Source organism: Lissotriton vulgaris, chromosome 12 (genome assembly GCF_964263255.1).
Source record: "Lissotriton vulgaris chromosome 12, aLisVul1.2, whole genome shotgun sequence".
Lineage (NCBI taxonomy): Eukaryota > Metazoa > Chordata > Amphibia > Caudata > Salamandridae > Lissotriton > Lissotriton vulgaris.
This window is the reverse complement of record NC_141700.1, coordinates 596,271,368-596,298,333: the sequence shown is the minus strand read 5'-3', so window position 1 is coordinate 596,298,333 and position 26,966 is coordinate 596,271,368. Positions and strand designations below refer to the sequence as shown.

Here is a 26,966-nt window from a genome sequence, read left to right as displayed (position 1 = left end):
ACCATTGAGTGTCATTTTTGTGATGCAGTGCTGGTGGAAAATATTTGCTATGTTAAATAATTAGTACGGCATTAAGTTTTAGATGACTGTTATTTATTTACTGTTTGGTAATAGTGGTTAATAACATTTTATATTATATTTTTTCACAGATTCAACTGCAGATTCTTTCATAGTTTGGAAAATGCCTTCCAGAAGTCGAATACGAAAGGCTAGAAAACGTCAAAGACAGCAGGATGATGTTTTATTGCAGCAGTCCTCTTCCCCAAATACTTATCAAAACACCAAGAAAGGTCCGGGTAAGAGCACGAAATCATTCTTAAGAAATATTTGTAGTAAAAAAAATTTTGCTCAAAAAAATGTGTCTGTTTACAAAAAGAAAAGTAATTTAAATGGAAAGGAGAGACCCATCACAAATGTTACTGGTAGAGGAAGAGATAACTCTGTGCATGATAGTAGAAGGAAACAACAGTTTAGGGACATTCGACAACGAATGTTCCGTAATAGGATATTAGTTAATTTATTGAAAAATATTAAAAAGAAAGGCCAACAGAAAGCGGCATTTTATAGGAAGAAGAAAAATGTAGAGAAAATTATTGATCATGCTTTTGAAATCAAGCGAAAGTTGTTTATTTTGGTAATCAATAGAATTAGGAAACTAAGCAAGGTAATTTCTGATTTCAAAACAAAAAGTAGATGGAAGAGAGTAGTAAATCGTACTAACTTTTGTGAAGTTTTTTCTGGAGAATGGATGCATAGTTCAAGTTCTGAGGCATTTTTTAATGAGGAGACTTATTTTCAGGATAATGATTTGGTGCATGCAGTTGACATCAGTGGTCGAGCTTATGAAGTGAAGGATGGTTGTCCAGTTGAAAAAGAACAACTTGTGACAACAGAGACAGAAGAGGCGCTAAGTGATGAGGTTTTAGGAAGACGTCCTAAGGGTCCTGTGTACATTTGGAAGTGTAGTTCTATTTGCAGTGTGCGACAGGTTTCCATCAATTTGCTTTGTGATTTTATACGGACATTTAATAAGAAAAGTTTGAAGCAGAAAATGAAGTTGTTGCAAGATTTAGATCCTTGCAGAGTGAGACAAATGACAGGTTTGCGTGGTCATTCACTGGCTTGTCTTTCCAGGAGAGTATGCCAGAGTGTTTTTCATCATTTCAGGATGCTAGCAGTGCATCATAATAAAGTGAGAAAATTAGTGAGAATGTTGTATTATGCTAAGAGTCCAGCAATTATGCTTAAACAGTTATGTGCTGCTCTTTTGCATGGTTCTGAAATAGATGTGAAGAATATTTGTGAAGAAATTGAGTTTTGTTACTTTGGTAGTAAAGATGAGAATGTTCAAATTGACCCTGAAGTAGAGGGTAATGTGGAAGATAATGTACAGGTTTCCAGTACAGATAATTTTCAGAAGGAAATTGCCACGTTTCAGATGAAATCAAGTGAGAGGCCTAATTTCACTTGTGTATGTTGTCGACGCACTTATTATAAGAATCAGACTAAGGTAGTGGATTTATATGCAAAAAGTGAAAGGGAAAATAATAGTGAATGGAAGGATTTAGCCACATACTTGATGGTAGAAAATTATTTTGATTTAGGATCGGATCAACGTGTGTGTACTTATTGTTGTAATAAATTAAACCAAAACCAGATGCCTGCTAGGGCAGTTCATAATAATCTGGAATTGGTTGAGATTCCTTCTGAATTGAAGGATTTAAATACTTATGAATCTATTTTGATTCAAAGTATCCATCCCTTTCAGGCTATTGTAAGAATGGAGCCAAAGACAGGGAAGTTGCCTCCAGCAGATTTACAGAGAGGATTAAAGGGAAGAGTTGTTTATTTGCCTCTAGATTTGAAGAAAAACATTAACACAATTGGAATAGAAAAAGTGGAAGAGGAACCTCTGGTTATCTTGGTTAATGGGGTTCCGACAAAGAATAAGAAAATATGGCAAGATTTAGTGGATGTTAGGAAAGTCAAAAAGGCAACAGTGTATTTGAAGAAAAATAATAAGTACTATAAGAATGTATATGTTGCAGAAGAGGAAGTAAGTGATGAAGAGGATAGCGATTTGTGTGCAGGCCAAATTGAGAAAGTAGAGGCCTCTAAAAGTGAAGAAATATATGAACATTATAGTGTTCATCCTTTGCATTCCAAGGAAGTCATGGGGAATGCTATTGAGTTGTTTCAAATGAAACAAGCCAAAGGGAGTCCCATTAGTGTTTGGGAGGAAAGTTTGGAAGCTCGGTGTTTCCCACAGCTATTTCCTACAGGTCGAGGAGGAAGATATGATGAGCGACCTCATCAAATTCCTGCGTCTGAATACCGGACTTTACGATTGTATGCAGAAGATCCTAGGTTTCGGCAATGCATTCCCTATTTGTTTCATCTCCTGTTTGAAAGCGATCTGTCTGGACTTTCATATGCAGTGAACCACATCTTAAAAAGTGGTATACAGATGCGAAACATCTCGGCAAGTGACTTTATGCATAAAGTCAATGTCCAAGACAGTATTTTGGATTCTCACTTAATTAATCTCATGGCGTGTCAGCGTGGTACTAATGAGTACTGGTACCGTCGTCATGGTGATTTAAAATGTATGCTGAGGAACTTAGGAACTCCGACATGGTTCCTCACTCTGAGCTGTGCTGAGTATGGCTGGGATGACTTACTTGAATTTCTACGAGAGGCAAATGGAAATATTGAAAACATTGAATTCAAGACACCTGGAGAACTGTGTTCTTTGGATCCTGTGAATGTATGCAGGTACTTCAATCATAGATTTGAAGCTATGATGTCTTTCATCACAAATAAAAAGAATCCACCTCTTGGAGAGGTGTTGGATTTCTTCTGGAGAAAGGAGTATCAAGCAAGAGGTGCCCCTCATATACATATGTTGCTGTGGATCAAGGATGCACCTAAATTTGGAACAGATCCGGATGACTTAGTGATGAATTTCATCGAACAGTATTCTACGTGTGCTGTTCCAAACGCAACGGAGAAGAAAAGTCTAAGAGAACAAGTTCTACGTTTCCAAAGCCATCGTTGTGGAAAGTACTGTCGTCGTAAATTCAGAAACAAGGACAAGTTCTACACCAAATGTCGTTTCAACTTTCCACGACCGGTGATTTCTAAAGGAAGAGTGAACAGTTTGATGTCTTCGCTGCGACATAATGTGACGAGGAAATCACCCAAGAATACATACAATTTGAAAAGGAATGAAGAGTCCAAGTACATCAATGACTACAACCCAGTGATTTTGTCCATGTGGAATGCCAACATGGATATACAGTTTGTGGCTGACAACTGTATGGCTGTGGCTCGGTATGTGACATCTTACATCACCAAAAAAGAAAAGACCGAACTGAAGGATATGTGGGAGGACATTTCCCATGAAAAGAGCCTCAGCAAGAAGTTGTACAGTTTCAGTCTGAAGATGTTGTCGCATCGAGAAATCGGAGCTTACGAATGTTCTGATCGATTGTCTTCAGCAAGTCTCTATGCCAAATCCAGGAGTCTCGTTTGGGCGAGTCTTGGTCTTGCTGCAACGCGAAATCGAGTTCTAAAACCTGTTCGGGAAATTGAGTATTTGGCAGAAAAGGAACCAAACAGTACCGACATTTTGAAGACCAACATGTTGGATACATATTATCCAAATCGAAGCAGTCACCTTGAGAATGTTTGTCTATATGAGGTTCTCCAAAATTATATATTCAAGAGGAACATCAAAGAAGATATTGAGAAAGGAGTGTATGCTGTAATTGGAAGTGAAGGATGCCTGGTCAAGCAAAGAAAATGCCAATTAGTAAACCATCGAAAATTAAGTGGCGAATCTCCCAAAAAAAAGGAGTTTTTCTATTTAGCACTTTTGCAACTTTTCAAGCCTTGGCGTGCAGAAGAGGAACTGCTTGGAGATTTCCTCTGTTACGAAGACTCTTTCAATGCAGCCAAGGAGTCCATAGAATGTCCTGCTTTTTCTAAATATCAAGAAATGCTAACTTTGGAAATTGAGCAGGAAGCAACGATTGCAGCCGAGATTGCCAGAGACAGTTCTCAGGACAGTCAGAGTTCTGTTTCATTGAGTCAAGATCCACTTGGAGGACCTATTATCGAAAATGAAGCTGCCACTGCTATGAATGAAGTAGAAAGAGCCATGGCACATGCTCAGGAGGATTCAGTTAACTTACAAGACTTGGAAAAACAACTCAACGTTGAGCAGAGGAAAATATATGATGAAGTTACCAAGGAAATTGAGCACGGATTAAGTCATGAGAAGAAAGAGTGCTCGTGTACGTCGTTGAAGCCTGTCCGACTGTACGTGAGTGGAGAAGCGGGAACTGGAAAAAGTTTCCTCATTAAAGCAATCTCTTGTTATTTGCAGGAAAGGACTGAGTCATCGCTGTCTTGTGTTGTGACCGCTCCTACTGGACTGGCAGCACATAATATTAAAGGTATTACTTTGCATCGTCTATTGATGCTGCCGGTGGAGCATGACAACAAATTACAATACAACAAGTTATCTGGAGATGCTTGCTGTGAAGTTTCAAGAGTCTTGAGGAAAATGAAACTACTTATCATTGACGAAGTAAGCATGGTTTCCAATGTCATGCTTGCCTTTGTGCATTTGAGAATGCAAGAAGTACTTAAAACTGAATATGATGTCTTATTTGGTGGGAAACACATTATTGTTTTCGGAGATCTTCTACAGCTGACACCAGTAAAAGGTCAACCTGTGTTCAAAATACTCACGCATGAAGATACCAGGAAGTGCCTAGGGAGCATTGGCAACGTCAATATATGGTTAAACTTCAATTATGCAGAACTGCATCAAAATATGCGTCAGGCAAAGGATGAAGATTACAAGAATATTCTACAAGATATTAGAATTGGAAAAGTGACCGAGCATGGGAAAGAAGCTTTAAATGCACGGTTACTGTCAAATTTGTATCCCAAACAAGAGATTGTGCCTGAGAATATTTTTCAGAAAATTACTGAGAAGAAATCCGGGATATGTCTCATGCCAACTCTTGCAGAATGTGCCATCTTCAACAACAAAATGTTGAATTTAGAAAAGCAAGACATTGTGAAACTGGAAGCTATCGACAAATTAGAGCATATGGGATCAACAATTATTTTGTCAGATAATTTGAAATCAAAATTGGATTCATTAGAGAAGACTATATCTAAGACAGCGGGTTTTGAAAAGACTCTGAATGTGTGTTTAAATTGCCGAATCATTTTGAGACGGAATTTACATGTAGAAAGAGGTCTGGTAAATGGATCAATGGGTAATGTTGTTGATTTTGAGAAATACAGAAATAGAGATGGAATAGAATTTTTAAGAATTAAATTTGATGGCATTGAGGAAGTACAGCAAATTGGTCGTTGTTCTGCTAGGTTTTTGCTTGTTAAAGACTTATATGTTCGCCGTAAACAGTTTCCTGTTTGCTTAGCATATGCGGTGACAATCCATAAATCGCAAGGTTTAAGTGTAGACTGTGCATTGGTGAATATTGGCAGTTCAGTGTTCAAGGAGGGTATGGCATATGTGGCATTGTCACGAGTTAGAACTTTATCGGGATTGTACTTGATTGACTGTGATGTCACAAACATTTGTGCGGATCTAGATTGTGTTAAGGAATACAATAGGTTAAGAAGAGAGTATGCGCCACATTTGCCTCAATATCCTTTGTTTGAGAAACGTGTGGTAGGCCGGAAACGTAGAAATAGCAGTAATAGTAGGGAGGTTGTTGCAAAAAGACTAAAAGTGAATGAACCGAAAGTTGTTAGCAGAAAGAAAGTGGATACTGTTGAAGAGATTGTTGGTTTTCAATTTGAAAACAGTTCTGGTGTCAACTGCTATGCAAATGTCGTTGTTAATGTTCTCTTTTCACTAGAGAGTTTAAAAGAACAGATTGTGTTCAATTCAGAACAAAGTTTATGCTGCTTGTTGAATTCTGTGTTAGAGAAATGTAGCACTGATCGTACAAAAGTAGAAAGTGTGTCTGAAGTTCGTTATCTGTTAGATGAATGTTCAGGTCAAACAGACTTCTCTGAAAATAATCAGCAAGATTGTCAGGAGTTTTTAATGTATATGCTTGATATATTGCAAGATGAGGGTGTAGATGTAGATCGCCTGTTTGGGCTTTCTTATCAATGGCAGCATGACTGCGAGAACTGTATGGTATCAAGTACTACTAGTGTAGACTCAGAAAGATTTATATATTTAACTTTGCCAGACAGTAAATCAGTGTCCTTTAATAAGCTAGTAAATGCAGCGGATCACAACATGGAGTGTAGCCAATGTAAATGTGATATGATGTCAACATTATTTATACGTAGATATGGCCAGTATGTCATTTTAATGATGCAACGATGTAGGCCTGATGGATCAAAATTGTCAACTTTAATAAAACATTTTGTGGCTTCTCAGCTGTCAATATCAGGGAGGACTTTTGTTACTGTAGCAATTATCTATCACGATGGTCCATCAACAACATCAGGACATTATACAGCTTACTTAAAGTCTGGAAACGGCTGGTCATTCTGTAATGATTCTGTTGTAACTTTCAAAAAAAAATTGCCGTTTGACCTTAAAAATTCTTACCTGGTGTTTTTAAAACCAAAATTTTAAGTAGAGGGAATGTAAGTCTGCAATGCTGTCTCGATTAAAAATCCAACTATATAAACCTGATGGAAGTAAGTCTGCTTCATAGTAAGCAGTATCAGTGTCATAGGAAAAGGAGAACATGAGTGACAAAGAAGAGTAAGATATTAGTAGTCCAGGATTGTGAAAATAATCTCAAATATTTTATTTTTGAAAGTTGCGAAAATAGAAAATGTCGGGATTTGATTGGAAGAATTACAAGATTTGCGAATCGCGGCAACATGATTTGGCCTAGTGGAAACATGTGATATAATGAGAGAAGTTTTTTTTCTATGTAACATATTTCACGTATCGATGGAGGTTTTCTTTCAGAAAGTGGCGGGCTGAAAATATTTAAAGCACAACAGAGTGGATGCTGTTTATAGGAGATCGTTTGACGTCATTGAAAGTAAGTTAATTTTAAGAAGTTTTGAAAACAGATTTCTTAGGTTGTATGGGTTTTTTAAACACAGTCATTTTGATTGTGTTTTTTTTTCCCTGCTGTTACATGATGAATACCTTCAAGTCACTGATTTAAGTGAAATTTGATACATTCTGAGAACAGCAAAAATAAACCATTTAACATGTATAATTAATGTTATGCTTTTTGTCCTTATGATATACATTTAGAAATGTGTGGTACATATGGGTAAGCTGAGTTCTGTAAATATCAATTTTAATGCTTAGAGTGCTGTACTTCTGGGTAGTGTTTTTTTTTTTATAAAAAAAAGAGGCCTCACCTCAAAGAAAGCTCTTGAAAGCACACATCTTATTTGCATCCTAAAACAATCATTTACAATGTTAGACACAATTTTATTATGGCTTTACATCTTTTTTGCGCTGCTATTGCATCACTATTGTGAGACATTAGCAGTGCAAGAAAAACATCATGTTCCAAAATAGGCCTCAGTTCAGCAACATCAAGATACAGTTTCTTTTGAATATATATGTTTAGGATTGTGTAGGTGACGTAGAGAAGCAGAGACTTCTGTAAATGTCAAAGTTGTTGAAAAACTGTTTGTTTTTGAACCTTTTCCCTTGTCTTTTCTAATTTTTAAATACATGTTTTAATATTTTTTGAAATGTTTGTTCTTTGTTTTACAGATTGAAAGTATGAAAAAATATTTAAAAAAGGTAACAAGAATTATAAGGTAAATGTTTTCCACTCTTTTTACCCGCAATGCACTGCTGATGATGTCACTGACACTATCTCTCATTTACTCTCTCTAGCTGTCTTTCTTTTTACATTATTCTCTGATTACTTCCCTTATACTAACTCTTCTTTTTTTTAAAAAAATATTTTTTTAGTTCGCTTAAAGTTCGCGAACCGGTCAGCGAACTTGAAGCGAACCAAAAGAAATAGAGCTTGCCAGAGTGATAAACATTCTAGCAATTTTGTTTGAAAGGGGAGGTAGTTCTGAAAAGAACTGTTTTTTTTTGTTTTTGTTGTTTTATATTTTTTTTTTATTTTTTGAACATTTTTTGATTTTTTTGTATTTTTAGAACTGTTTTATGTTTTTTTTGTTTTTTTTATGGAGGGGAGACAACAAAAAACAGGCTTTCAAAACGGCTCAACTGGAGCAAAAAAAAGAAAATTACTTTTTGGGTGCATTAGGGCATTTATGATTTTCATATGCAATGTTCATGAGGTTGACACTCATGTTGCCATATGATAGCATTTCACCACAGTAAACACAAGATAACTTTATGTGCTGGAAGTTAGGTTGGATGTTGGGCACAGTCTCTTGTGCCTCTCTTCCCGTCAAAGACAATGTGGATGTAGATCTTGCCACAGGAGTTGCCGTCGGATTGTCTACAAGATCCCTTAATTCAGCCCGGCTGTAGTTATTGGGATGCCACCTGCTCATGTGACGGTGCATTGTATAGTTCCCCATACTGTACTTCTTGTCTGTGCCTCTCGACAATCTGTAGTCACAGATGAGGCAGGTGGCATATTTTGCATTCACTTTCTTTGTTCCAGGAGGGATGGTGAAAAACTGCCAGATAAAACTGGATTTTCGTTTAGAAACCCGGGGCAACTCATCAAGAAATTGTTGTTCCTCTCTCTCCTCTTCTTCTTCTTCCTCATCTTCCTCCTCTCTGTTAGTCAGAATTTGACTAGGTGGTCCTCTCTTCTTATGAGGAGGTGGAGGTGGTGGTGGGGGTGCACCAGCTGCAGCAAGAATGGAAGCCATTGTGGATCTTCAGATAAATGGTCTTTCTCTCACCAAGATGAAAGTCAGAGTGAGGAAATAAGGAGGGGTTTACATGATTTGGGGAAAACAAAAGTTCTGAGCCAATGAAAAGTGTTATTTTTAGGTCACATGACCTAGTCATACATCATTTGGAAACCAAAAGTGAAATGAACCAATGAGAAGTTTGATAAACAAGTCACATGACCTGTTCCGCTTACGTTACGCGGCGCGCGCCGCGTCCCAGATCGCTTCCGGTTCGCGGTCCGGAGCACTTCCGGGAGCGCTAACGCGACGCGTCATTAGACGCATTACGCGATAACGTGATATGTCGCGCTTCCGCGACGCGTCACTGTTCCGCTAACGTAACGTTGACCGGTTCGCGGACTAGATCGCGGCATCAAGATGAGCTAACGGAAAGCTTCCCGGTTCGCGAACTAGAAGCGAAGAAAAAAATATTTAAAAAAAATTATCAATAAATATCTATATATATTTTGGGATTTAAAGAATAATACATTTTACAGCTACAGATGTTAGCTTTTAAAAAACCAATGAAATTCACTGAAAAAACCATAGGTTATAGACCATATATAGTTAGAAATTTGCATTTAAAAAACCATTGAAATTCAATGAAAAAACCATAGGTTATAGACCATATATAGTTAGGAATTCGCATTTACAAAACCTTATTTTACTCGCACAAAACCATTGAAATTCCATATATAGTTAGTTGCACTAACTATATATCGCGCACCCGCAATCCACTGCTGATGATGTCACATATTACATCATTCATGACATGGTCAGTGACATCACTGATGACATCACTGATGACATCTCAAATGACATCACTGATGACATCACTGATGACATCTCAAATGACATCACTGATGACATCTCAAATGACATCACTGATGACATCACTGATGACATCTCATTTGACATTACTGATCACATCACTGATGATATCATTCATGTGATAATACGATGAACCTCTTCAGACTCTAATATAACCTTAGATACAATCAGTGTAAACAGACACTCACAGACTGTCACTCATCCATGGAGTTACTCACACACCTAGTCAGTCATGCAAAGAATCAATCACACCTCCATTTCCTCAACTATACAGTTATACAAACTTTACTTATTCAAACATATACTAACACATATTTACTCTCTTATACAATCCCTGATACAAGTTCACAATGATCCATACAGCCACTCACACATTCACTGGCTCTTATGCACAGTTATTTATATATGTCAACTCTCACATGTACTGTGTTTTACATATGTACTTACTTTGACATGTAGCACTGAGATATCCATTCACTCACCAATACACTCATGCACACAGTCAACCGCCCATACAGCTGTTTCCACATGCACTTTTGAAACCATACATCTAGTGAATCAACTGCTCACACATCTATGCACAGAGTCATACACCTCCCAGCCACCCACACACACACTCAGTCTCCCATACAAATACTTGGGCAACCAATCAATAACCCATATAGTTACTCATATAGCTACTTATCAACACATGCAACAGTTTACAGAACAACAGACATAATGATGCACAAATTAAGACAGTTTAGTCACTAACCCATGCACTCAGTGAGACACATTTAATCACTCACTCATACAGTCAGTCATGCACCTACTAAATCCTTCATCCAGACACTTATACATCCACTCATTCTTCAATATGTAAGACATATTTTAACTTTACAGAAACATACAGTCACTGGATGTTGTCATCAGTGATGTCATCAGTGATGTCATTTGAGATGTCATCAGTGATGTCATCAGTGATGTCACTGACCATGTCATGAATGATGTAATATGTGACATCATCAGCAGTGGATTGCGGGTGCGCGATATATAGTTAGTGCAACTAACTATATATGGAATTTCAATGGTTTTGTGCGAGTAAAATAAGGTTTTGTAAATGCGAATTCCTAACTATATATGGTCTATAACCTATGGTTTTTTCATTGAATATATATATATATGTGTGTGTGTGTGTGTGTGTGACTATAAGTGGTCCCTTAGGAGACTTAACGAAAAGAAATGCTTCATTTTACTGCACACAAGTATGAACAAAGTTGTAAAAAAACAGAGGTTGTTGTTGATGAAAGCCTGGTTGGGTTGGGGGCAATTCTTGCCCAACACAGTGGACACCCAAATACTCAAAGGTATATTGTGGCATATGCCAGCAGAAGTTTGTCACAAACTGAACACGCCTATTCACAACCAGAGAGAGATAACTTAGCAGTGGTGTGGGTTTGTGAACATTTTTTGTATACCTTTCACTCTTGTAATAGATCATCAAGTATTGATTACCATCCTTGGTAACCCAAAAGCCAAGAGGACTCCTAGAATTGAATGTTGGAGTTTGTGATCACAGGAATTTTACTCCACTATAGTGCACTGGCCAAGGAAAGATCAAAACCCTGTTGCCTACTTTTCTAGAGTGCCGATACAATGCTCTGGCAACCCTTTCAAAGTGGTCGAAGCCTACATTAAATTCATTGTAAACTTCAGTACACCTGCTGATATTTCATTGGAACAAATCATTGCTGCAACGAACAAAGATAGCAAGATGTTGATGCTAAATGACATATTGCATGTCAATCTTGGAACTTGGAAACCTTCATCCTCTCACTGGCAGATGCACTAACCTGAGATAACCTGAACCCAAAGGAAGCGATGTTCGTGTTTGTCCTGCCATGCCCTCACTGCAAAGCGGACTGCATTTCTGCCAGACTGTCTCACAGTGGAGGGAATGGGGGAATGGGACGAAATAATAAAAAAACAAGATCTGGTCCGTTGCCTCACTGAATACCCATATCTGTGGTTGCCGGGTAGGCGTTACCATTGACCTAATTCCAGGTGTTTGCTGAGGATGTGTTGCACACCATGATAAAAACATAAACAGAATTACCTACAGATCATCATTCCACCAAACTCACTTCAGTATCTGCATTACCTTTTCACACAACCAGATCAGGAGGTAGCCTAGGATCTTGGCTCAGGAGGGCAACAGGCATTTGCCTTCAGTCTAGTCACTGAATAATCGCCGGAAGGAATGGGGCCCTTCTCCAATCCAAAGTTCTGGAAGGTACCATTCACACAAGCCCCACAATAATGAACAGTCCAGGTTACTTCACTCTCCGACTATCCCTGGCGGCTATCCTTAAACATTACAGCAAGTGTCATAAGCGCTAGCAGTTGTAGTCCTATATGTATTGACGTTACCCTTTCAGAGAGCTGCTATGGCAAGATTCTATTGTAAGGTGTTAAAAATGCCCCTTTGGGGTGTGTGACTGGTGGCATGACTTACTGTTCAGGTTTAGATGCACTGCTGTCCACTGCATGTCTGTGACACAGGATGACATGGTGACGCCCACTGCAGACTCGTGACACAGGATGATGACATCCCCTGCAGACGTATGACACAGAATGATACGTCCATGTCCTCTGCAGGCTTGTTACTCAGGATCCACTAGATGCCGTTATCATGAAGCCCAACGGCAACTGGACCTGCACTTAAGAAGCGACTGAGGCCGCACAGATTCATGATTGCCTAGCAGCTGGGTGTGGGTGGGAAGTGCCTTTAAAGTCCAGTTCCAATTAAGATGGCTTCTGAGTGTGCAACTCATTTACTGGTTGTATAATCATCAGGCACAGTTTGGGTGACTAATTTCCTGGTTGTATAATCACCAGGCTCATGCCATAATGTGTTCTGGGTGACTCATTTCCTGATTGTATAATCATCAGGCCCAGACCATAACCTAATGGTGTCAACACACCAACTGTACACAAACTGTGTGGGGTGAGAGCACATACACAATTCAAATGCACATGTGGAAAGCACACAGATATGCTTCAAATATTTTTATCTGTTACAAAATGTGGGTTTATGCAGAGTGCATCCTCCAAGATCGCGCAGCGCCTCTGCAAGGATGCACATCATGACAAGCATGATACATGGTGTTCATTGTCCCCATGACACTCACACATGACAATGAATATCAAAAGTTCAACAAATATGAAATATGAACTGCCTGTTACTTAAGAAGGTATTATCTTATGAGGTTCAATAATTGTCATACCAGAGAGTGTGTGACTACAAATAATCGAAGTGGCCCATGAAGTACATTGTGGAATTGTTGCTACTAAAGGAGCTCTCCGAGATAGAGTTTGGTTTCTTTATCTTGTTGAGAGAGTCGAAGGACGATACAGAACCCCACAGACAGCGGACTGACTTGGCTCTTATTCGGTACTCCTCATATACGGGCTATTGAAGAAATAGAGACAGTGGATCTTAAAACCAAATTCCAGTTCCTTGCGCCTCCACAAAGTAATTTGGAAGGAAGATCTATGCGATATTGACGTACAGCCTGACTTCCATTTCCACTTGCCAAAAGGATCTCGTTAATGACTGTTTAAGCCCAGAGACCGACTAATAAATGAGCTGTTCTTTTAATCTTACTGGACCATTTATAGTAGAGTAGAGTAATAACACTACACATGAAAACTCACAGGCCAGAAAATAGGCAACACCAATAAGACGCAAAGTCTATCCATCCTTGAACGTGGTGATCATAACTTACCCCCTTTTCATGAAAAGCATTTATTAACCCTTGGGTTGGGGCAACAACAGCTAACCCTTGTTTGTTACAGCAAATTTATGGTCTTGATAAAGGTGGTCTTAAATAAGTGAACCCACCGAAACGCGTCGACGCATTCTTTAGTATAATTCAAGTCTCCAACACCAAATTTAATATGCTAATGTAATAGCAATACAACATCGGTGTCCCCACAGCGGAGCCAGAATATATGAATTGTATTCAACTATTGAATGTTGTACTCGTTCTGTCTTTTGAATTGTGCAGGCCGCAATTGTATGTACTCTTTGTCAAAATATTTTTTAATTGTATTTTAGAAGTAGGGATCTAGATCAGCTTAACACTGTGTTTTTACATTTTTTTTCATAATAAATGTATTTTTAAGTATTTCTTTGCTTTTTGTTGTATGTATTTGTGACATTGTAAGGTTGGTATTACAATCTGTACTGAGTTCGTCTCCAGGGGAATCCTCCCTTTCTTGGTTGTATAACCCTATTTCCCTTGGTGTTTAAAGGGGTTCCTCTCGATTCCCTACACAGAGTTGAAGGACTGTCATTTGTGCAATTGCTTAGCATCCCAAACCACTTAACATGCCTTGAATATGTCTGACTTGCCAAAACATGTATGGGAAAGAATTGCTTTTGGTTTCTTCGGTCCTCTTGATAATAGAAATCACCCAATGGTGGTTATAGGTAAATACTCCACTTTTCCACTGTTAGAAGATTTTTCGTCTACCACTCAAAAAAGAGTCATCTAGATGTAAGGTGGCATTTTTGCAACATGGGGTATACCTTAAATTGTGAAGTCTAACAATGACCTACATTCAATGGTCAAGAATTAAGAGACTTTCTTAATCATCTCACTATGAAGCATCAGAGAAGCACACCTCTTTGGCAACAAGCAAATGGCGTTGTCAAATGCTTTATGAGCACACTTATATATGTATATATATAATATATATCTTGCAAAACAATCTTTTTTATTTAATGAAGGGGCAGACTTAGGGGTCTATTATGATGGCGGGCAGACAATGTCCGCCCACCACCGTAACGGTCAACGGGACAGACTGCAAGAGGTGTGGCGGTCCCGCTGTGCCTATCAGGATGCGACCGCCACCATGGCTGTCCCATCCTGTATATTTAACATTGCGGCGGGCAGTGCTGTATTCAGCACCCGCCACAATTTGAAACAGGCATGTTGTGCATTTGCATGCACAACATGACAGGCACCGCAAGGTGCCTGCCACCTTGTGAATGCAAATGCAGGGGGGTAACATAGGTACCCCCCATGTACCCCTCCACCCCCCCAACACCCTGGAGTCCCGCAACAGGCTCTCAATTGCAGACACTACATGCCTTTCCATGGCAGCAACGCTGCCACGGAAAATGCTGCTCCCTGCCTGGATTATAATATGGATGGCGGTGTCTTGCAAACACTGCCACCATATCAGGCCCCTTTTCCGCCCGGTCACCTGTGTGACCGGCAGACGGTCTTTCCATCCGCTGGGGTCCCCCCGCCATACTAATATGGCAGGGGGAAATGGGAGGCGGGCGGTGTATAATGGCGGGCTGTTCGCCACCACCATACGGGCAGTAGCGATCCGCCTGCCATTCAAATAGACCCCAAAGTGTCTTGTGAGTTAGCGATGAAGGGACCCTTTTGGGTCCTTATGGACTCCATAGAACTATGATGTAAGTGTTCTGGTGCAGTGAATAGAGTTCATGGTTCGAACATTGAATTTGCAGGCACACACACATGAATAAACATGTGTAATGGTAAGCTCCGTGTGTGGTATATTCATTCACGAGTACCCAGGCTGGGGAGGATGCTACAAAGTCCTCTATGTTCAAACTTAGAAACTTTTCTGGAGGCCTTTCAACGGGGCAAACGAGCAGGTTGGGCCCTATCAGCAGTTCGATGTTGGTGGCTGCATCTCATCGATGGTCCAGTGGTGGCTCTGGTTCTTTTTCAAAAAGGTTCAGAATTTTTTTTTTAAGTATCTAGTCATGCGGTTTTTGAGGGGAAAGTGCCCACTGTAACACTAGCCAAGGGTCCAGGTCCTTTTGGGCACCATTTGGGGGTTAGGGCTAGAGCACCAGCAGGGTGCCGGGCAAATCTAGTTGCGACTGCTCAGCTGGGTTCAGCATGGATTTGGGCTTCTTGCTGCTTTTGTGTTCCTGAAGCTTAATAGGAGGCTAGCCACCTCACCCTTAGAGTCTAATCTTCTGCCCTGGGAAGAAGTGGGAGGCATTCCAGCACTTGGGGTTTCTTTCCAAAGGTTAAACAGCAGGTACAGTACTTCTTCTGACTTTCACAGGTAGGGAGGTGTTCTGAAGAGGATACCCAGGGGTGCCACATTTATGCCTGGCCCTAGCTTGTGGTTGGAGTAGTCTCCTAGTTGGGAAAAAGTTCCCAGGGCAACCCACCCACTTTTGACTAATTTTCTGGGGTCTTGGCCCTGAACAATCCCACAGTGTGTCTGCCAAAATCCACCTGGACAGAACCTTTCTTCCCATGGGCAGAGCTTTGGGCATGCCCCTGAGTTGTGTCAAAGGAAATGAGAAACTCTCCCTGCAAACCAGTTCTGAAGTAGGTTTCCCACCCACTGGGATTGGTACCACTCTGACTACCTGATTTATGGAAGGAGCAGGCTTATGTGTGAGTCACATCTGCCTGTGACAAGAGATGCCCCTTTAAACCTTGTACAGTTGGTGGGAACTTCCCCAGCCAATACTTTCAGGGATAGGGCATAATTCCTCCCCTCCAAGGCACCTTTGTTCCCATTCCAGGGAGTTATTCACACCCTCACTAGCAGGCTCCCAGGTGACAGTTGAGGATTAACTATGAAAAGACTGCTAGGGGCTTTTTGGCAGAAAAAATGTGACTTTCTGAAGTCAAAGTTCAACATTAGCATTAAGTTGGATTTTAAAAATTAGTATTTGAATTATTGTGCTAGCTAGTGGGAATCTGAAGTTAGCTTTATTGAGTCAAATAAAGTAACCCTGCGTTTCCTATGTCACTGCCAGGCATGTTACGTGGAAAAACGTGGTTGGGTCCTGTTTCACTATAACATTAAACACAGACATCCTACTTTTAAATACCATGCACTCTGCCTAAGGGCTGGTAAGGCCAACTTTAGAGGTACCTTACTACTATTTAAAAGGAACATTTAGGCCTTTTTAAAGGGGGGTATACTTTAGGCACACTTTAACATGAAAATGTAATTTCCATAAAGAAGTGTTACTCTCTTTACAGATTAGGCACAGCAATACTTGTGGTATAACTAATAATCGTAGTAACTTCTCCATGTACCTAAAATTACTGTGGTCCCTGATGTTGATACATTTGGAAATGGTGTAGCGAACAGAATGTTTTGTGGTCCCTATTAGTTATGGGGCCTTTTGTGTTCTTTTTCTACACAATTTCACAGTTCATTGAAAAGGTAAGAAAACTTTTCATTTCCAGACTTTCAGCAAAAAAGTCTGTTTATAGTTTGACTCTCTTTAGAGCAAAGATTACCCTGCCTAATTATGAAATTGATTTTGGAGTGCACAGAAAACTTCAATTAGTTGGCAATAATAGCTGGGAAAAGTTTGCAAGGTTTAAGATGAGTCAAAATCATAACCACTACAAAACTCCTTGGCAAAAAAAAACACTTAGTACCGTACTAACCTCAAGCCCTCCTAAGGCCATCCTCAATAGTGCTTCTCATTGACTGCTAGCAACGTATTGATTTAGTGCTTAGGGAGCCAAAGAGAATGGTAGGTCTTGAGTTGTGGCCTGATGCATTTCTTGTTGCATTTAATTGGCAGCATGACAACGAGGGCAAAAGACTGTGATCTCATTATTTGTATGGACATCTGTTTAAATGTTGTGTTGTCGCTCTAGATTTCCCAGCTGTCAGAAAAATTACAAGCAGAAGTTGTAGAAAATGGAGAAAACTTTTCTGTTGGACAGCGTCAACTTCTATGCATGGCACGAGCTATACTTCGGAATTCAAAGGTAAGAATATGTATAGTGGGGTATTATATGTCTTTACAGTACAGTTAAGATAACTTAATACCTCCTATTATGGTACTATTTCACATCCTATTTGCCATAGAGCACTGTTTAGATTTTGGTTGTTTCAGTCTAGGGTAACTGAAGTGAAAAGTCACAAAATCCACTTAACGATACTATAAGCATTTGAATTCGACAAATGTCATTCTTATCTTCCAACTCCAAACAGTTGCACATAATACATGTAATTAGATATCCCATGCCGTATATTATAAGGATATTCCAAGTCACTGAGGAGTTCCATGACTATGTAGAAGAACAAGAGAGTTGGGACAAAGTATCACATAAAAAATATTGTGTTACAAATATATCGTGCCAAGAATATTGAGATGTCAAAAATATCTTTAACAGGAATATCGAAAGTAAGAATATAATTTAAGTGTTGTTTTAATATTGTTGTATATACTATCCGTTTTATGTGTTATTTTAAATGTATTTTATTGTAGTGTGTATTATTTTAGTTTTGGAATTTCCTTGTTGGTGTATTTTGTAATTAATGGTATTTTTAATGTAACATTTTTATATTTGTTTAGTTTTAATAATGCGTATAATTAATACTATGTAATTATGTTATAGGCGCAGGATGTTGATTTTTTGGGAGAGAGGGTGGGGAGACTTCTAAATTGTGAACATTTATATTTATTATTGTGGTACATTTTTTATAAATATGGAAATTATGTACATTTTTGTTTAAAATTTAGTAAATAATGGTTTCTATTTGTTAATACAAGTGAATAATAAAAAAACTCAGAAAAAGTACACATTTGTGGGGAAAGTTGCTAAATTAAATTAAAAGTGAATGCATATTGTTTGTATTAATAAATCTTTTTATTTTTGTAAAGTTAATTAAAAAAATATTTGGAAATAGCTAATTTTTAAAATGTTAATATTATCTTTATATTGATTAATGAAATTATTGATGTCATTTTTTTCAATTTCATTATTTTAACAATTATAATTGATACATTTTTCTTTTTTATAAATTATGGGCAACATTATGATGATGGACAGTCAGATCACTGTCTACCATCAGGGCAGTCGAGGGAATGCCCGAAAGGCAGGCAGTGATTTGACTGCCAATTATGATTTGACCGCTGTGGTGGTGGTCGGAAAGTGCTTTTTTCTACTGCAGCTTGTGCTGCGGACCAGAAAAAGGGTGCCTGGCATCTGGTGCATGGATGTATGGGGGGTTACTACGAGTGCCCCCCGGACCACTCTACAGTGACCCACGGGTGACAGGGGGACTCCTTGGGACCCCAAAGTCCCTTTCCGGCTGTGGAACATCGTAATCCCTATGGCGGCGCCTGCACAGGCACTGCCACAATGGTAGGAAAACAATTTCAAGCACTACCATGATGGGATCTTAGGGGCTCTTTATGATTGTGAGCCACCATTAGTCCGCCCACCGTCATAGTGGTACTGGGACCACCCACCTGTCGTGCGGTGGTCATACCACACATGTTAGGATGCACCCACCATACTGGCGGGTGCATCCTGGGCTTTAAAAATTGCGGACGGTGCTGCTGGTTGCAGTACCGTACGCAATGTTAAAAGTGCATGCACAGCATTTCCCTGCACTACGTGGCAGGCACCATGCGGTGCCTGCCACTTGGCACAAGGAAATGCAGGGGGTTACCCCAGTGCACCCCCCACACACACAGAGGGGGCCCACAACAGGTCCCAGAATTCAGTCTCCTGTCTTTTTGCGGCAGGATAACCGCAGCACAAAGACAGGCGGAAAGGGATACTGTAAACCCCACGGCCGCAATGATGGCCTGGTTCTGGGTTCCACGAGGCGGGTGAAAAAGGATCGCCTTGCGGAACCATGGCGGACAGACTTTCCGTCTGCCAGGGGCACATTGGGATTCCCACCGCCATAATTTGGCGGTGGGAATTTCCTGTGTGCTGGTGGAAGGACCGCCACTGCCGGCCCGGCAGTCCTTCTGCCATCATAATGAACCCCTTAGATCCTGTACGAGGTGGTGGTCTTTCCCCTGACCTCTACAGTCTGACCGCATGCATTGTAATATGGCTGTTGGACCGATGGCCTATATTTTGGTGGGATAGCCACCGATAGCTTGTCGGTGGTGGCCCCACCGACATCGTAATGAGGCCCTAACAGTCTATCATGTATGGTTTGGTTTTCCTTTAGAAGTGTGGAATATTTTAGTTTTCTATCAGTAAGTTGTTTATAGAATAAAAAAATCATATGTTAAATGTTAACATTATAATAAATGTATGAATAATATTTTAAATGATCTTTTTTATGAAATTGTAATCAATATGTATGAAAGAAAGTTAATAATGGGATCGTTCTCATTCAAGCTTCCAATCGAAACCTAGAGCAGTTCGACAAACTTTTTTTGAAGATCAAAAGCTTTGTAGCTAACCTTTCAACCCCAGGGCGATACAACACTATCCACCTCAGGTTCACTCCAAATCGATGCTCCTATTCTCCAGTATTGAATCTTTCATAGATTCACTTGCTTGTATCTTCCCCGTCGTAATGGTGCGAGTCTCAAGGTAACAGAATGACCACAGCAGTACTATAGAAAAAACTGCATATAAAATCATATGGGGGATAACATTATTTGTTAACCAGACCTCATCATTATTTGGTCTAAAACTCAGCCAATCAGCTGCCAGCCCTGACATCACATTCCCCAGCATAGCCATCCTACCTCAGATTTCCAACCGCCTTTGTGTGAGGAGTCTCTCTGAGCCTTGCTCAGTTTTGTTCCTGAGTGAATTTTGACCTTTCCAACTGCAAGTTTTCTTCTGAATTTTAGGTACTGTGTTACATCAAGCATCTGAAAATGGCTGAAAGCTCTAAAAATAGGGTTTTCAGGCCCTGCAGATCTTGTGGGAGAGCCAGACTCTATTCTGAGGACCCCCAAAAAGACTGTTTTATATTGTCTTCATCCCAAACATGTGGCCAAGGACTGCAAACACTGCAGGACCTTTTCAGCAAAAACTTTGAGGGATAGAGAGGCACGCTTGCTGTTGTGGCTTCCGAAAAAGAAGGTCACCTCAGATTCAGACTCAGAGGAAGAATCCACTAGCAAATCTTCAAAAAAGAGGAAGTCTTCTGCTTCAGAGGAAACAGTGGACCCTAAGAAGCACAAAACTAAAGGAAAAGAAACATCTTCGTCCTCTCTCCCTCATACTCCCCTGAAGAAACCATCAGAGTCAAGGGTAGTGTCTTCAGCTCTGCTGGCGAAATCTGTGGCATCTCCGGCTCCTGCTTCTGTGAAGACGTCAACGACACCGTCGACGACGACTTAGTTGACGACGACAATCTCGACGACGACAGCAACGTCGACGGAAGTGACCAAGACTGCGCCGTCAAAGAAAGGTTCGTCGACGACCTCGTCGACGGCGGCTCCATCGGCGACCTCATCGATGACCATTCAAATTTCATTTACGGGAGCATCGTGAACAGGGTCCTCCGTCGATGACGACTTTTAAATCACCAAAGTCGAAGACTTTAATCTCTATAAGGTCTTTTCAACCATCGATGGACTCGTTGACGGTCAAGAAATCCACTGAATATACTGCGTGGACAAAAATGTCTCCCCTTCCTCTATCAAATCTGCTGGATCTACAGGAATCGGAGGATTAAGAATCAACGGGTGTAGCTTACAGTCCTTCTCAGCTACAGATTAAGAGCCAGGAGACTGATGAAGAGGAGTGCCAAGAGGTTCAATAGGTTTACTTTTTTGAAGATCGTCCAGTGGCCGAATCTAAAAGATATGAGTTGTTCCAACAATCATATGACTATGAGGAGGAAGAGGAACCACGACCTGAGGAGAGGGAAGAGTCCATCTCAATGCCTATTTCTCTGGTGATTGACTTACGTCCCATGGTCAATGAGTATTATCGTCTTTTTCCTGAAGCTAATGCTCCTGCCTCAAATACTTTAGGCACTCCTACCCAAGTTCCGGTAGGTCAACCTACGCCTACAGTGCAAAAATTGCGATCTCCCCCAATTATCACAATAAGGGATGATTTCGTAGAGAGTGATGGAGTAGACCAGCCAGAAGAAGGAGAACTTCTTCAAGATACTCCTCTGGGTGTTGAATGGGATCAATATAAATTGCCTACGACTCCATCTCCATCACCTTCACCAGCAAACTCTCCACCACAGGACATTGGAGGGCTCCATGACATTATGGAAAAAGCTTCAAAGAGATTTGAGCTTCCGCTGCTAGTACTGGAAACAGAATGTTTCCCATACGAAATTCCCATCATTGACCATATCTGGGACGAAGGATTAAAGATCATGAAAACGCCAGTCTCAGTGGGGACTTCGGTGCCCAGGATAGAAAAAAAATATTGTGCACCAGAGTCTTCTCCTGCGTGTTTGATTGGGCATCTGCGACCAGAATCAGAAGTGATGCAGGTGGCTCAGAGACAATCCAAAAATCCTGTCTCGACATCTGTAACCCCCAACAAAGAGAGAAGACGAATGGACGAGGCAGGGAAGCGTTTTGCAGTGATGGCAAAATGGGTTATGCAGGAGTTGGAATAATAAAGCTAAACCATATAGTGTCCAATACCTTTACCAAAATTGTTTAGATTGGAGTGGGAATAGTAAATGTAACCCCGTTAGTGTCCAACACCTTCTTCAAAATGTTTTAGATTGGAGTGGGAATAGTAAATCTAACCCTTCTAGTGTCCAACACCTTTGTTAAAATGATTTTGTATGAAGTAGGCATAGTTAATGCTATTTGTTATTAGCCATTTAAAAAAAATAGTTTATATAGGAGTTGGTTATGCAATTTGTATATATAGGCCGCGATTACAATGTCGGACGGTTCTGAGTCCGTCCGACTTTGTTTGGGAACTGGGACTGAACAACCTCCTTTCGTCAGTCCGAGGCCAGGCAATTAGGATGCGACCGAACACTGTTTGGTCGAATTCCTATTCTTTGCAAAGGGAGCATGCATTCAGAAAGGAAAGCATGATCTCAATGTAAAGAGCTGGGGTGCAGTTCATCCCTGCACCCCATGGCAGGCACCTCATGGGGCCTGTCACTGGGTACAGGGATCAGCAGGGGGGCACCCTAGGCCGCCATGCGGCTGCATTGCACCCATGGGGGTTCCTACAACCTTTCTGTTTCAGAAAGGCCAGCACAGAAAGGTTGTGGAAATCTGCCATCATAATCCCATGGGCTGAAAGAGCAGCCCGAGGAATTACTGGAGGCCTTCCAAATGGCAGACGGGCTCTACAAGCCTGTCATAAGTCATTCAGAAATCCAGTTTGGATTATTTTCTGACCAACCATCAAAATGGGTCGGTCGGAAAGGAATCTGAACAGCCAAATATGATGCTGTAGGAACGGCTCCGACAGGGGTCGAAGCCGTTTCCTATGGCATTGCAATCGTGCCATATTATTGTTTATGAGATATTTTAATATAATAAAGGTACCTGAACATTTGCAATATTTACATTATTTTCATATTTATTCAATGTATATATTTATATTTTTACCATATGAGTTTGTACTAATACAAAAAACATGTCATAGTGATATATACATAATATTTTAATAGAATGGTATTATTAAAATATACATGAAAATTATATTTAAATAGTCTAGCATGTTTTACATTTTTTTTAACCTTAATACAGTTATTTCAAGTACCCTTTTGAATATAGTAATACGTAGTTTATAAAGTAAAAACTTATATTTTAAATGGGAATTCTGTAATACATTTATGAATAACAATGTATATGTTTTTTAATGAAATTGTAATCAATAAGTATGAAAGTAAATGTATTTATAACACTTTATATTCATATTTCTATTATAGATGTATTAAAATGTACAAATAAAGAACTGATTTATATTAATAATAAAATAAATATGTATGTATTTGTTATAAAATAGGTATTTGGGAATATTCATTATATCTTTATTCAGTTTTTTTCTGTATATATTTTTTAATTATTTAGAACATTAAACAGTTATTTTATATATAATGTTGAAGTTTTTTATAACTTTATTATGTTATCTATCAATATATATATATTTCTTTAAAGTGTGTTATTTTAAATAAATGTTATGTATAATGTATTGTGTTTTTAAAATAAAAAAAATATTTACTAGGTTAATGTTTATTGTTAAATACATAGAATCATTTTATTTGGTAATAGTGTACTCCTAAGTAATGTTTTTATTTCTTTTGAAACAGAACAAAATCTTATTATTGACAATAGACTCTGTTTAATGAATGTAACACTTTTTGTGTCGCCCACCTTCTTCAAAATGACTAAAATTGGAGTTGGAATAGTAAATGTAACCCCTTTAGTGCTCAACACCTTAGGTAAAAGGATTTTGTATAAAGTAGGCATTGTTAATGCTATTTTCTTAGTATACAAGATTTTCTGAAAAATGGTTCACATACGAGTTGGTTGTGCATTTTTTTATATACACTACTAATAATTACATATTTTAATATAATAAAGGTACAAAACACAGTGTGTATTTGTTATGTTGTTCATATTTATTTAATGTCTTCATTTCAATTTTGTACTAACACAATGCAAATAATACCACGCATACCATACCATTACTATGGTTTTTAATTTAGTCACATCAAATATTCCCCTTCCACGCAAACAACTAGCATGCAGACATTCACCACGCATACTATTACATTGTATGTTTTTCATTTTGTTTTAATTGTAATTTACTATTGTACTTTTGGTGAAAGTACAAATATGAGAGAGCCCTGAAAATGGAAGTGGAAAATTTGAAAATCATCCGGCAGAAATGCAATTGCTATCTAAGCAGTGCAGCTTCAAACACAGGTCATATATTTGGAAAAGTTGTCAACTCAAATGAGTGGTGCTTCCTGACTACAAGAAAACATCAAGAATATGCTGAGAAATGGTTAAACCCATTCTTCTATGGGCAAAAGATGTAAATCTTACTTGTGAGGGACCTAATCACAGAAAATAACCAGTATAGGAAATCTTGTGGAAGTTAATAATACTCCTGCAATTACACTTACCCACCTACTCCCCGTTAAACCCTCTGCATCCCATCCTGGCCTTTTTTGAAAAATATTTTTTGATACTGTGCTAACAATACATAATTTTAACTTTTTTTATATAATTTGTTATAAAAATCATAATAAGGGTTTGAAAAAAAATTTCAGTGTACTAACACACAAGTAATCCAACCATACTTAAACACTCACCTTATGTATTCCGAACTGAGGGCATATTTTCAGTAATTTGATGTATTTGCCTATTTAAAATAATGAGGTGCACTGTCACCTACTGTTCAAATGCGTGGTAAAGTCTTGCGTTGGAAAGACTGGCGTGCCAACAGTCATTTTGATGTAAAAAATGTTTGGTACATATTATAGAAAGTGAAAACTTTGGATTAAAAGCTATTCCCCATATAAAAAAATATTTGAATACAATGTTAATAAATGGCATTATTCTGAGTTTGCCAGTCCTACAGCGGACTGTGCAGTGTACTATCTGCTGTAGGGCTGCCAAACCTGCAGTGCGATTACCTGCCATAACAGGCTTTAATTCCTGGTCTGGCAGGTGGGCGTTTGGTGCTCTCACAGCTGCGGTCTGTCAGGCTTATAGAAGAGCCTAACAGGCAGACTGCCACTCTCAGATCGTCACCTGCACCTTCCTGCATGGTGTGGCATACATGCCATACCGTCCATGAATTGGGGGTGCAAATTGAGGGGGGCACATGTGGGGGGCACAACATGTGCCCCCATGTATTTACAATCCTAGAGGCATAGAGGGCCTTAGTTGCCTCACCGGAACCCTTTCCACAGCAGTCTCACCACTATGCTTTGAACTTTTCTGCCAAGAAACTAAAAAACTTTTTTTTAAAACACCCAAATATCCCTAGAATTATTAGAAAATACAAAAAATGTAGAATTTCTTTTAAACAAAACAACAGTTCTTATTGGAACCATCAATTCTGGTTGAAGAAGGATGAGTTAATAGGTGTGTGAATAGCTGTATTGGTATGTAAGTGGGTGTGTGAGTACCTGTATGGGCGAGTGAGTACATGTGTGAGTGGTTTTATGGGTCTGTGAGTGCATGTGTGAGTATCTGTATGGGAGTGAATACGTATGTGAGTGTGTTTATGGGTGCATGAGTGGGTGTTTGAGTGACTGTAAGGCTGTTTGACCTAGTGTGTGAGTGGCTCCATGGGTGAGTTCATAGGTGTATGAGTGGCTGTATGGGTATGTGAGTATGTGTGTGAGTAGCTGTATGCATGAGTGAATAGATACATTAGTAGAGTATGATGGAGTAGGTGTGTCAGTGGCTATCTGGGTAAGTGATTGAGTGGATATATGAGTGATCTGTGGGTGTGTAAGTCTGTGCATATTTGGTATGTAAGTGAGTGATTGCCTGTATGAGTATCTGTGTGAGTGTGTGAGAGGTTGCATGAGCAGAGAGTGATTGAGTGAGTGAGCGAGTATGTCGGAGTCTGTATGGGCAAGTGAGTGAGTATATGAGTGGTGTATGGGTGAGTGAATGAGTTCATGAGTGGTGTAGGCACATGACTGTCTGTATAAATGAGTGTGTGTGTCAGTGCCTATATGGATGAGTGAGTGCCCATGTATGTGACTGTATGGGTGAATGCGGGAGTGTCTGTGAATGAGTTGGTGTGTGAGTGGCTGTATGGGTGAATGAGTGTGTGTATGAGTGGTTGTATATATGAGTGAGTGGGATATGTGAGTGCCTGTATGGGTGACTAATTGGGTATATGAGTAGCTGTAGTTATAAGTGAATGGATACATTAGTAGAGTATAGGTGAGCGAGCGGTTGTGTCTGTGGCTGTCTAGGTGAGTGAGTGGATATATGAGTAGTAAGTGGCTCTGTGAGTATCTGCGTAAGTGAGAGGCTACATGAGCAGAATGTTTCTGAGTGAGTGAGTGTCTGTATGGACAAGTGGGTGAGTGTATGAGTGGTATATGGGTAAGTGAATGAGCGCATGAGTAGTGTATGGGTAATTTACTGGGTGCATTATTGCCTGTATGGGTGATTGAGAAAGTATGTGACTTGCTATATGAATGACTCATTGGGTGTCAGGACCTAAATGAGTGAGTGGTTGTATGGGTGAGTGAGTGCCTTTGTGAGTGACTATGGGTGAATGAGTGCATGTATGAGTGGCAGTATGTGTGAGTGAGTGGGTGTGTGAGTGACTGAGTAGGTGTATAACTAACTGTGAGGGTGAGTGAGTAGAGTATGAGTGAATGTGAAGGTAATGAGCCGATTAGGGGCACCCAGGCCAATCTCAACCTCCTCTAGCCTTCCAAGAATGAAGAGTCGATGACGCAGTAGAGAATACAAACAATCTAGTTTATTCACTGCAGTGGAGTCCAATTAGACCAGCCTCCTATGATGGTTGAGGAGGGGACTGACTGTTACA

At 39.6% G+C, this 26,966-nt stretch overlaps 1 protein-coding gene across 3 annotated transcripts in view; it reads left to right on the top strand.

Moving 5' to 3' along the window:
* LOC147677801 (ATP-binding cassette sub-family C member 12-like) overlaps positions 1 to 26,966 on the top strand; it is a 954,180-nt gene that overhangs the window by 832,295 nt on the left and 94,919 nt on the right. For all 3 annotated transcript variants that reach the window (XM_086945451.1, XM_086945452.1, XM_086945453.1), the window contains exon 29: positions 17,376 to 17,489. In XM_086945451.1, the coding sequence (XP_086801577.1) occupies positions 17,376 to 17,489 (114 nt within the window). The remainder of the gene's footprint in view (positions 1 to 17,375; positions 17,490 to 26,966) is intronic.